At 48.1% G+C, this 11,704-nt stretch overlaps 2 protein-coding genes across 2 annotated transcripts; one reads left to right on the top strand and one right to left on the bottom strand.

Moving 5' to 3' along the window:
* Window positions 1–1,542: 1,542 nt before the first annotated feature.
* LOC123135465 (salt tolerance receptor-like cytoplasmic kinase 1) lies at window positions 1,543–3,669 on the top strand. The gene is made up of 2 exons (XM_044554547.1): window positions 1,543–2,164; window positions 2,745–3,669. The coding sequence occupies exons 1-2, from the start codon at window positions 1,552–1,554 to the stop codon at window positions 3,452–3,454; spliced, it is 1,323 nt and encodes a 440-aa protein (XP_044410482.1). The 5' UTR covers window positions 1,543–1,551; the 3' UTR covers window positions 3,455–3,669.
* A 537-nt stretch (window positions 3,670–4,206) lies between these two features.
* Window positions 4,207–8,431, bottom strand: LOC123135466 (transmembrane protein 120 homolog). The gene is made up of 10 exons (XM_044554548.1): window positions 8,098–8,431; window positions 7,301–7,379; window positions 7,102–7,196; window positions 6,441–6,545; window positions 6,265–6,344; window positions 5,916–6,006; window positions 5,717–5,824; window positions 5,192–5,278; window positions 4,852–4,920; window positions 4,207–4,695 (listed from the first exon to the last, which is right to left on the bottom strand). The coding sequence occupies exons 1-10, from the start codon at window positions 8,308–8,310 to the stop codon at window positions 4,534–4,536; spliced, it is 1,089 nt and encodes a 362-aa protein (XP_044410483.1). The 5' UTR covers window positions 8,311–8,431; the 3' UTR covers window positions 4,207–4,533.
* Between the last annotated feature and the right edge of the window lie 3,273 nt (window positions 8,432–11,704).

Below are 11,704 nucleotides of genomic sequence, written 5' to 3'. Positions count from 1 at the left end.
TTTGTCAGCAAGCTTGTGGATTTGCCACCATTCCACGTGCCTCTGCACTGGCCGGGAGGGAAATTCATGTGTCTTGGCTCCAACCAAAAGTTTGGGTTTGGGTTTTTTTAGTCCTCGCAACAGCAGTGCTCGAGTGGCCGGCGGCGCTTCATCTTCAAGTTTAGTTTTTCAACATCTGATCGTCATCGAGTTCGTCCATCTGGACAAAGTCGGCGGAGCTCTGACTTTGATTTATGTTAGGAATCTCGTTGTGCGGTGCTTTCAAATCAATTCAAGAGTTCAACGACGACGACTGTGGCTCAAGATGTTAGTCCTTAGGGGCACATGTACGAAGAATTGCCAACTACCCTCGACATCAGATCATTCTGGCAGGAGTAGTGACTGTTTGGCGGTTCGGGGACCTTGATGTAATTTTTATTATGTTTAAGAGTTTATTAGTTTTGTCGAACTTTTATAGTAGATCTGGATCTTTTTTAGAAAAGAGAATCTTTGGAAAAAACATTTAATACCTAGTTTAAATTCGAACCAATTGATTAGCATCGAAGCCTCCAAAAAAATGCTCCGTTAAAAAAGTCCAACTAATTCGCGTCCCCTCTTTCTGCCACTTTGGTAGCGAGAAGGGGAATCAGGTGCCTCAGCTCTTGCTATTAGTTTAGGTTAGGTTCTTTTTAGTCCTTTAGGAGCTACCCTCGATCGAATGGTGGTGCTTCCTCTTCAAGTTAGTCTTTTAGCCTCCGATCGTCATCGAGTTGAACCCTTGAATCAATATGTCTAAATAGAGTCGACAGAGCTCTGACGACGAGATTAAGGTTTCTCATCATGTGGTGCTTCAGATTGATACAAAGGGTTCAACGGCCACAATTGCAACTTCTTTAAGAAAAACAAATAAATAATGTGGCACAAAGACGTCCCAACTCTTATCGACAAGGTCGGACCGCCTTAGATAGGGGATTCATGACAACGGATCTTTTTGGTGGCAGAAGTGGTCGTTTGATGGTTCAGGGACCTCAACGTAATTGTTACTATGTTTTGTATGCTTCATACTTCTGGTGAAATATTACAATAAATCTGGATCTTCTTCGTAAAAATATAGCCCTTACAAAAAACATTTCAAATTTAGATTAAACTTAAACCAATTGATTGGCATCGAAGCCCCCAAAAGATAATCACATGCCCCACAAAAAGGCTCCAACGAAAGTGTATTCTATTAAATTCCTAGTATACCACTGCATGTTTTCTTTTTAAAAATAGTACCCACTATGTAAACTAACATAAGATCTTTTTGAGGATCTAAAAGATCTTATATATTTTTTCCGGAAGATCTTATGTTAATTTACGGAGAGATTAAATGCCTACCAAATGTATTATCTCTGTAAAAAATATAAAAGCATTTAGATTACTTTTTCTATTTTGAAATAGTATAATAGAGTAGCAAGTTCCTACTAAATGTATTTGGTATACTACCAGCACACAATCAAATCTTGTTTAATATCCACCACACCACTACTACTAACTAAAGCTCACATTTTTGTCCTCCTCCGATTCTCTCCCATGCATATACATCGTACCCTTCCCTTCCCCTTGTGTCCCTTCCGTCGCACTTCCCCCACGCTCCAAGAAAGCAAGCAGGCCGAGCCCAGCGTCCGCGGGAGGCACGCGCGCGCGCGCGCGCTCACCACCGGCGGCGGCGGCATGGACGTGGCCATGGCGCTGGCCACGGTCTTCTTCTGCCTCCTGCTGCTCGCCTCGGCCGCCATCTCGCTCCTCCTCCTCCGCCTCTGCCTCGCCGCGCTCCGCCGCGCCCCCGCGCCCGCCCCCTACGCCGCCGTCGACTCGGAGGCCGCCGCGCGGGCGGCGCCACCGCCAGTGCCGCAGCAGGAACCCAAGGCGCCGGAGCCCCGGCGGCTGGCGTGGCGGGAGGTGGAGGCGCTGACGGGCGGGTTCGACGAGGCGGCCGTGGTGGGCCGCGGGGGCTCCGGCGGCGCCGTGTACCTGTCGAGGATCCCCGTAGTTACCGGCGGGCCGCCCGCGGCCGTGAAGGTGCACCGCTGGTGCGGCGGCGGCGAGCGGCGGCTCGGCGCGTTCCGGCGCGAGCTCGACCTGCTCCGCCGCGTCGGCCGCCACCCGCGCCTCGTCGCCCTCCTCGCTTACTCCGACGACCACGGTAAATATTCCCCCCTCCGACGATCCCGCGCCAAAAGAAAATGAAAATGAAATCAAATGCCCATCACTGCTCCTGCTGCCGCTGTAGCTTTGACTCCACGCTCTCGCCTCCATGTGGCCGAGGAAACAACAGAGGGAACTTCCTCTTCCTCCAAACAAATATTTTTTTACCTTTTTACACTGCTGGTAGAAAGTACTACTCCTACTTTATTAACCCAAAAAATTCCTCTTCCAGTAAAGAACTCAAAATTTCCTTTCTTATATAATTAAGTACAGTAATATATTTACCATTGTCAGGTGTGCGGGAAATGAATTGAAATGTAGAGTAAATTGAATTTTTTTTAGTTAATTGCCTTTTTTTTAAGTGATGGCACTACTGCCTACCTAACGAGAAAAATAACACCACCTCTCACTAAATTTTCCTCTTCTGCTGCTTTTTGAGCGTGATGGGGTAACGACAATGTAATATATCAGAAAATAATTATATAATCTGCGTGCTTGCTTAATTACCACGCTCCCCTCTGTTTTTCTCTTCTGAATTACTACTAGTTAAATGACTGAATTTATTGTTGTTTTTGTAGAGGAGGGAGGCGCGCTGGTGCTGGAGTACATGCCGGGCGGCACGCTGGCGGACCGGCTCCACCACGCCGCCACGCCGCCGCTCACCTGGCGCCGCCGCATGCGGGTGCTCCACGACGTGGCCGCCGCGCTGGAGCACCTCCACGACGCCGTCTCCGTCGTGCACGGCGACGTGTCGGCCTCCAACGTGCTCCTCGACGGCGGCGGCCGCGCGCGGCTCTGTGACCTGGGGTCGGCCTGCGAGGGCACCTTCTCGGCGGCCGTGGCCCCCGCCCGGGGCGCGGCGGCCGTCGGCTCGCCGGGCTACGCCGACCCCTTCTTCCTCCGCACCGGCATCGTGTCCAAGAAGTCCGACGTGTACGGCTTCGGCGTGCTCCTGCTCGAGGCCCTCACCGGCTCGCCGGCCGCCGGCGCGCCGCGCCCGGACGGCAGTTGCCAGTACCTGGCGGCCAGGGTGCTGCCGCGCGTGAGGTCCGCCGGGGTGGCGGGGCTCGTGGACGGCAGGCTGGGCGGCGAGTATGATGCTGTGGAGGCCGGCGACGTCGCGCGGATCGCCGTGGAGTGCGTGGCGCCGCAGCCGGGGCTCCGGCCGACCATGGCGCAGGTGCGGGCCGCCGTCGCCGAGAAGGCGGCGAGGTCCATCGCGGCGACGACGACAGACGGCGGCGATGGCGACCTCAAGTTGCTCGACTTGTTCCGCATGGCCAGCTAGCTGACCGGAGCACCGGACCCCATTTTTCAGAAGCTTCATCTTCTTCTCCTCCTCCTTTGTGTGTGTTTTTAGGCAATTTAGTGGTAGAAACTGGATTGATTTTGTCTTAGTTTCTCTAGTGCTAGAGTTGAGTGGGATGTACATATCATTCGAGTTTACTTACTTTCATAAAAAAAAAGTGCAATAAGAAGTATGGCCATGCATAGTTTTAGATACTATTATCGGAATGTCAACTAATATGAAATCTTGGTTCCAAAAATGGTCAGTGCTCAATGATCGTTCAATCATGGCTGCAGAAGCAGGTATTGGACGACATAGATATATCACTGGATTCTATAAAAGGAATTGGGTATATATATATATATATATATATATATATATATATATATATATATATATATATATATATATATAATCGTTGAAGGATCTGAAGAAGGAATGGACCAAGATCCCCAATGCATAAAAATTGCAATCGTGGTGATTGAAGGGATTTCTTATGGTTTTCGCCGAGTCCCAAGTGGTGTCCTCATGATTGGCACGTTACAAATGTCCACTAGCAACAGAATTTCCTGGACCACAGGATGGAAACACAGGGCCAGAATGGAAGGCCAGGATGTTAGCAAGAGAGCAAATCGCAGCACATGTTGAAGAAAGGGTTTTGACAATCAGGCCCTGGGTTAGGGGAGTACTTAATAATTGAAGGGTCGGGTACTACACCACTACTAGATGTCAGTTAGAGAGAGCATCGAGCGTTGGAGCTTCTGAGAGACTTGGTTCAAGCATGCCTGCTGTCAAAAGTGCTGGGCAAGCAACAGTCAATAATAATACACAATGATTGCACCAACTGCAAAGTGCGATTATTGTCCCTCGAGTCGAGTCGCCGTATCGTGCATGGAACAGAGTAAAGGACCAAATTGCTACGGGGCCGAATTTACTGATATAAGAGAGAAAGAAAAACCACGAGCACACGGGAACGGAACAAAAAATGGTGTATCGATTTAAGGATTTACAGAAGAGATGGTTTTGTCAGTGTTGATGTCTCCATTCCAGGCATGGAGGGGTGACACCAGACTGGATTGTCAATTTTGATGCAGGCGATTCGCACCGCCCTGGCCAGGCTCCTGCCTGGGCCTCGTCCTCTTCATCTTTGCTTTGAACCTCAGCTTCAGGGCCAGAGTCTCCACCGTGTTGACGAAGTTGCCAACCGCCATCACCACCAGCAAGATCCCGCACACTATGACCTGGAAAGGCGGGCGGCGACAAGATCACGAGAGTCACTTCAGGGGGGACCGAAGAATAGGCCAGACAACAACACGTTTGGCAGATAACTAGTGCATAGCGTAATCCTCATGGAAACTTCGTATTGCAACTGTGATTAACATTGACTTAATACTTGCCTGCCATTCAGAGGTGAGCCCGTGCCACGCGGTCTGAAGAAGCAACACTCCGACATATGCTTCAAACCCCTGTAAACATGAGTGACCAAGATGAGATCCGATGGTGCAGACCTAGAAGGAATATAATGGCCTACTAGCCATCTTGTTGCTTCTATTCTCACTTTGACTGAACAGTAAGGTACACATGTAACTAAAGTATCAACAACCAAACAACATGACCACCAAGAATTGGTCATCTACCGATCACAATTCACAAATTAGTTTCCCAAGGCCCTGCTTAGTTGCCATATTATGGGAAAACTAAGAGCTGATGTGCTCTATGGGCTCGCCTGACACCTACCTGTAATACAAAAAGAACAGGATATAGTAGCAATAGCTGCCCTTCCACACCAGCTGTTTCTCCTGCGACGACATCCATTCTTTTAGCCTGCAAGTAGTCAATGACAACAGAGTAAATCAGAGAGACAAAGAAATACTACTCTTACTGATACAAGATGTTACGGTGGGAAAGATAAAGAAATGACAACATCGATTTAATGGTCCATCAAGTTTACAAAAAGAAAAAGCATTTTCCCATAAGATTTATTTTAGGGAAGATCATAACTCTTATATTCATTTACTTGTGCAAGTGCTGCCTCCAACTCCTAGCTAAACAACAAGGCGAACTGAATTGCTTTCCACAAGCACCAACTATAGATCTCCATGAATATACTTTGATTATATGCAGGATCATCTACAGTTGATACTGATCAGAATCTTATTTAATAATACTAGTTACTTTTTTATACTCAAGTTGCAAAGTTCTAATACTAAATGAGTAAAGGGCACATATCGATCTCTTTGTTAAATCAAAGGAAGGCCTCACCTTTCCCAGAGCAATTCGGGTGCGTAATCTTTGACGCTGGTACCTATTCTGTAGATGCATTGCAATTCCTTGCATGATTGCCCAACGCAAGAAAAGTTGTACCCCTCTCTGCAAAAAGGACAGATTGGGAGTTTATAGTCTTTAAAATTTAGGACTAACGACAAAGCAACATACCCACTTCTACAAAAATATCAGATACCTGCTTACTCGAGCAATCAGGCTGTCCCTTTATCTCCCAAGTAAGGCTAACAAGAGCCATTAGCATTGCTAAATAGTGGTGGTATATCCACCTGAAAATATAGCAGCACATTACGATTAGATGGTCATGCTTTGGAGAAGAAATTGATTTTGCAAGGTTTAGAGAACAAACTAAACACGGCCTTGGTGGAACAAAACAAACAGATGTGTCGATGCCAGATTTGAGAGCCAAATAAAAGACACTTATTAAAATTTGAACACACTTGACTGGACAAGTTTCAAAAAATGAATTGCTTGAATGCTGCAGTCTACAATTTTATATATTAAGCAATGCAAGTTTTGATCCTTACCAAGGACGGATATCACTTCCATTTACAAGCAACACATTCTCCCGCAAAGCAAAACTTGTGTAGAGGAATAATAACCAAGCCTGCAAAGTGGAAACATAGTCTTTTGATCAATTCTGTGGGACAATGAAGTGATGATAAGAGGAAATATACTCAGGGTGAAAGTATTCAACAAATACCTGGTACACCTGAACTGCCAATGCTGGAAGACATCCATCCCACACCCACCATCTCAGTAAGAGGAGAGTGGATGGAAACAATAGGAACATATAGGCAGCCCTATCCTGCCAATCGAAAGGGTTAAACCATTTAGATCGTCAGGCATGGCTTAAAAATTTGGAAGATAAAATTTTTAGCAAGCTTAGAATATTTCACTAGCAAAATACAATTTGAACTGAACATAGATAGTATACAGAACCTTGAAACATAATTACCAGTGTACGGTGCAACATTATGTTTGTCTGTATTTTCTAACCAAACTTTATCACATGCAAAACTGGCAGGAGATTTTTATGACTGAGCTTCAACACACAGACATATAATCTTGGTAATTCAAATTTAGCTTAAATACTTGTGAGCAGTGTCAGGTCAACAGTGACATAGGCCATGTCGCTTTTTATAATGCCTAACATAAACCAAAATTTATGCAGCACAAATAGGAACAACCATTAGAAGTTTATGTTTTCACCACGAAATCATTAAAAGTTTAGAATGCATTAATCATCATACTAGAGGTCGTGAAGAATATAAGCAGATAATTTTAATTTATTCACTTCGTGATGCCATACCAGAAAAAGTACGCACACAATATCTAAAGGAAAAACATCTGAAGATAATTACCCTATAGTTGTTGTACTCGTCCTTCACTTTGAGCTTATCCTCCTTCCTTGCCACCCGCACGTTCACAGGGCCAACAAACTTCTTCAGGAACTTCCCTAAAGGTTCAGACATAGTGGGCTTCAACCACAACTCATAAAGAAGCAACTAAACTTCAGCCGAGACAGAATGGGGGCCAGGAAGGAAACAAAATGTAACTGACCATTTCCCTTGCTTGGGAGAAACGCAGCCACGTCGCCGTCCAAGATTGCTGCCCTGGAACGCTCCAGTTCCTCCTCGACCTTCACATATGACAACGGAATACAAATGAGCACATAAAACAAATACTATAATTATATATACAAGTAAGATAAGAAGTTGTAACATAACGGGGACTGGAGGCGGCAATTCTTATTTAAGCAACTGAGGATCTGTCATTTGCACATGCTGAAACAATAGGTGGAAGTACTCGTGAAACAACAAACACATGAGGACACTTTGGAAAATACGCGTGGTAGCATATGGAGTGGTAAGTAATCCTCCAGGTTCAGGTGAGCGCAATTCTGGGCTTAGGAATCAGAGGGCTTAAGTGCTGCAAGGTTGGTGTTAGCCCAACTATATAGTCTTCCAGCTCCAGAACTGGTGAAGAGGATCCCCCCGATCGCATCCGCCAGCGGACACACGAAAATGCATCGAGACAAAAATCATTTGCGAGCGTCCAGCAATTGGATGCGCGCGCCGCAAATCCGTGCAGGCCTGGGCCAATAAGAAGCGCCTAGCTCCGAACACCGTCGTGCAGCGACGAATTCGGCCGGATCGCCGCGCAGATTCCGATGCCGCACGCAACGAGCCCGCGTCTCTAGGCACGCGCGCGCGCGGGCGAGGCAGCGGCGCGTGAAAGGCATGCCCTGAGAACACACGGTGATGCCTCGAGAGCTAGCTGGCCGGCGAGGAGGGGGCGACGCGGAATCAGGCCGGGAGGGAGGAAGGAGAGGGTGGGGGGAGGGGCGCGGCGCGGACCTTGTCGAGCGTGGCGGGGTCGAGGGGGGCGAGGGAGCCCTGGAGGCGGCGGACGTCGGCGTCGAGCGCGACGGCGCGGCGCCGCAGCGCGTCCTCGTCGGCGGCGCGGCGCACGGCGAGGGCCGCCGCCGCGTCCCGCAGCTCCCGCGCCGCCTCGGCCGCCGCCGCCGCCTGCTCCTCCAGGCCCTGGGCCCCGTCGCCCTCGCCGTCCATTGCCCTGGCCCGCCGGAGAGATGGGCGGTGGCGGTGCGGCGCGGCGGTGGCGGTGGCGGTGCGGTGCGGAGGAGGTTGGAGAGAGAGAGAGAGAGAAGCTTCTCGTTTCGCGTGGGTGACCGCGCACGCGTGACGTGTCCGCCTCCTCCTCCTATCTGGTCGCGCGGGGCCCACCTGGAAGGCGACAGCTGTCGGGGCATATCCGGCGAGCGAGTGAACGTTCGCCACGAGAGATGGCGTTTGCGAACGTTCGTTGGGCAGTTTGAGTGTTTTGGGAAAATTTGGTGGCTTTTTTTTAAAAAAAAACTGCTATGGTATTTCTTTCACTTTAAGTGCGGAAAAGTTTCCCAGTCTCCACCGTAGGATCAAGATCATGGGGCGGTTTAGGCGTTCGCCGGCAGTTCCTCCCTGGCGAATGCTTGCCACTTACTACTTCCATCGTTTTTCCAGATTAAATATGCTTACAGTTGGCATGATTAGCCCCCCAAAAACTGCGCTTTATAGTGGACCCCCTCTCCGTCCCATTATGTCACGGTCCAGACACCATCCGACAAAAAAAAACGCCATCAAATCGGACTTTCAGACCCGACCCATATGTGGAGCGAATTTGGGGCGGCTGAACCATATATATGTGGAGCAAACTCGGGGTAGCTTGTGAAGGAAATATGTCCTAGAGGCAATAATAAAGTTATTAATTTCCTTATTTTCATGTTAGAATTGTATTAACCGGAAACTTAGTACATGTGTTAATACATAGACAAAACATAGTGTCCCGAGTATGACTCTACTTGACTAGCTCGTTAATCAAAGATGGTTATGTTTCCTAACCATGGACATGTGTTGTCATTTGATAAACGGGATCACATCATTAGGAGAATGATGTGATGGACATGACCCATCCGTTAACTTAGCATTATGATCGTTACAGTTTCATTGCTACTGCTTTCTTCATGTCTTATACATGTTCCTCAAACTATGAGGAAATGCAACTCCCAAATACGGGAGGAACACATTGTGTGCTATCAAACTTCACAACGTAAATGGCTGATTATAAATATGATCTACAGGTGTCTCCGAAGGTGTTTGTTGGGTTGGCATAGATCGAGATTAGGATCTATCACTCCGTGTTTCGGAGAGGTATCTCTGGGCCCTCTCGGTAGTGCTCATCACTATAAGCCTTGCAAGCATCGTGACTAATGAGTTAGTTGCGGGATGAAGTATTGCGGAACGAGTAAAGAGACTTGTCGGTAACGAGATTGAACTAGGTATGATGATACCGACGGTCGAATCTCGGGCAAGTAACATACCGATGACAAAGCGGTTTGACCGATAAAGATCTTCGTAGAATATGTAGGAGCCAATATGAGCATCAAGGTTCCACTATTGGTTATTGACCGGGGATGTGTCTCGGTCATGTCTACATAGTTCTCGAACCCGTAGGGTCCGCACGCTTAAAGTTTGATGACGATATGTATTACGAGTTGTGTGTTTTTGATCAACGAAGTTTGTTCGGAGTACCGAATGAGATCACAGACATGACGAGGAGTCTCGAAATGGTCGAGGCATAAAGATTGATTAATTGGACCATGTTATTCGGACACTAGAAATGTTCCGGGAAGTTTCGGGGTAAAACTGGAGTGACGGAGGGGTTACCGGAACCCCCCGGGGGAACTAATGGGCCACCATGGGCCTTAGTGGAGAGAGAGGAGGGCAGCAGGGGTAGGTCGTGCCCCCCCCCCCTTGGAGTCCGAATAGGACAAGGGAAGGGGGCGACGCCCTCCTTTCCTACTCCCTCTCCTTCCTTCCCCCTCTCTTCCTTGTGATGGAATCCTACTATGACTAGTAGTCCTAGTAGGACTCCCTCTCCTTGGGCGCGCCCCTAGGGGCCGGCCGGCCTCCCCGTTGATCCTTTATATATGGGGGCAGACGGGCACCCTAGGACAGACAAGTTTCTCTTAACCGTGTGCGGTGCCCCCCTCCAAAGTTACACACCTCGATCATACCATCATAGTGCTTAGGCGAAGCCCTGCGCCGGTAGCATCATCATCACCGCCGCCATGCTGTCGTGCTGAAGGAACTCACCCTCGTCCTCAACAGGATCAAGAGCACGAGGGATGTCATCGAGCTGAACGTGTGCTGAACGCGGAGGTGTCGTACGTTCGGTACTTGATCGGTTGGATCGCGAAGAAGTTTGACTACATCAACCGCGTTATTGAAACGCTTCCGCTTTCGGTCTACGAGGGTACGTGGACACACTCTCCCCTCTCGTTGCTATGTGATACGTCCATTTTGCATCATGCTTTTTATATCAATATTTATTGCATTATGGGCTGTTATTACACATTATATCTCAATACTTATGGCTATTGTCTTTTATTTTACAAGGTTTACCATGAAGAGGGGGAATGCCGACAGCTCGAATTCTGGCTGGAAAATGAGCAAACATTGGAAACCTATTCTGCACTGCTCCAAAAATCCTGAAACTCCATGAAACATCCTTTTGAAATTAATAAGAATTATTGAGCGAAAGAAATACATCAGGGGGCCCACACTTTGGCCAGGAGAGTGGGGGGGCGCCCCCCCCCCTACTGGGCGCGCCCCCTGTCTCCTGGGCCCCCTGGTGGGCCTCCGATGTCCATCTTCTGATATATGAGAGCTTTTATCCTGGAAAAAATCATGGGCAAGCTTACGGGACGAAACTCCGCGGCCACGAGGCGGAACCTTGGCGGAATCAATCTAGGGCTCTGGCGGAGCTGCTCTGCCGGGGACACTTCCCTCCGGGAGGGGGAAATCATCACCAACGTCATCACCAACGATCCTCTCATCGGGAGGGGGTCAATCTCCATCAACATCTTCACCAGCACCATCTCCTCTCAAAACCCTAGTTCATCTCTTGTATCCAATCTTGTATCAAAACCACAAATTGGTACCTGTGGGTTGCTAGTAGTGGTGATTACTCCTTGTAGTTGATGCTAATTGGTTTACTTGGTGGAAGATCATATGTTCAGATCCTTAATGCATATTATTACCCCTTTGATTATGAACATGAATATGCTTTGTGAGTAGTTACGTTTGTTCCTGAGGACATGGGTGAAGTCTTGCTATTAGTAGTCATGTGAATTTGGTATTCGTTCGATATTTTGATGAGATGTATGTTGTCTTTTCCTCTAGTTGTGTTATGTGAACGTCGACTACATGACACTTCACCATTATTTGGGCCTAGACGAAGGCATTGGGAAGTAATAAGTAGATGATGGGTTGCTAGAGTGAGAGAAGTTTAAACCCTAGTTTATGCGTTGCTTCGTTAGGGGCTAATTTGGATCCATATGTTTAATGTTGTGGTTAGGTTTACCTTAATACTTCTTTTGTAGTTGCGGACGCTTGCAATAGGGGT

This window comes from Triticum aestivum, chromosome 6B (genome assembly GCF_018294505.1).
Source record: "Triticum aestivum cultivar Chinese Spring chromosome 6B, IWGSC CS RefSeq v2.1, whole genome shotgun sequence".
Taxonomy (NCBI): Eukaryota; Viridiplantae; Streptophyta; class Magnoliopsida; order Poales; family Poaceae; genus Triticum; species Triticum aestivum.
This window is presented reverse-complemented; position numbering and strand designations above follow the sequence as displayed.

What these genes read in the sequence shown, in the direction of transcription:
- LOC123135465 (XM_044554547.1), top strand. Translation starts at nt 1,552, where the DNA reads ATGCATATACATCGTACCCTTCCCTTCCCCTTGTGTCCCTTCCGTCGC. An exon ending in CGCTTACTCCGACGACCACG is followed by an intron (nt 2,165 to 2,744) that starts GTAAATATTCCC and finishes TTGTTTTTGTAG; the next exon opens with AGGAGGGAGGCGCGCTGGTG.
- LOC123135466 (XM_044554548.1), bottom strand. Translation starts at nt 8,310, where the DNA reads ATGGACGGCGAGGGCGACGGGGCCCAGGGCCTGGAGGAGCAGGCGGCG. An exon ending in GGAAGTGATATCCGTCCTTG is followed by an intron (nt 6,007 to 6,264) that starts GTAAGGATCAAA and finishes CTATATTTTCAG; the next exon opens with GTGGATATACCACCACTATT. An exon ending in GGCTCACCTCTGAATGGCAG is followed by an intron (nt 4,696 to 4,851) that starts GCAAGTATTAAG and finishes CCGCCTTTCCAG; the next exon opens with GTCATAGTGTGCGGGATCTT.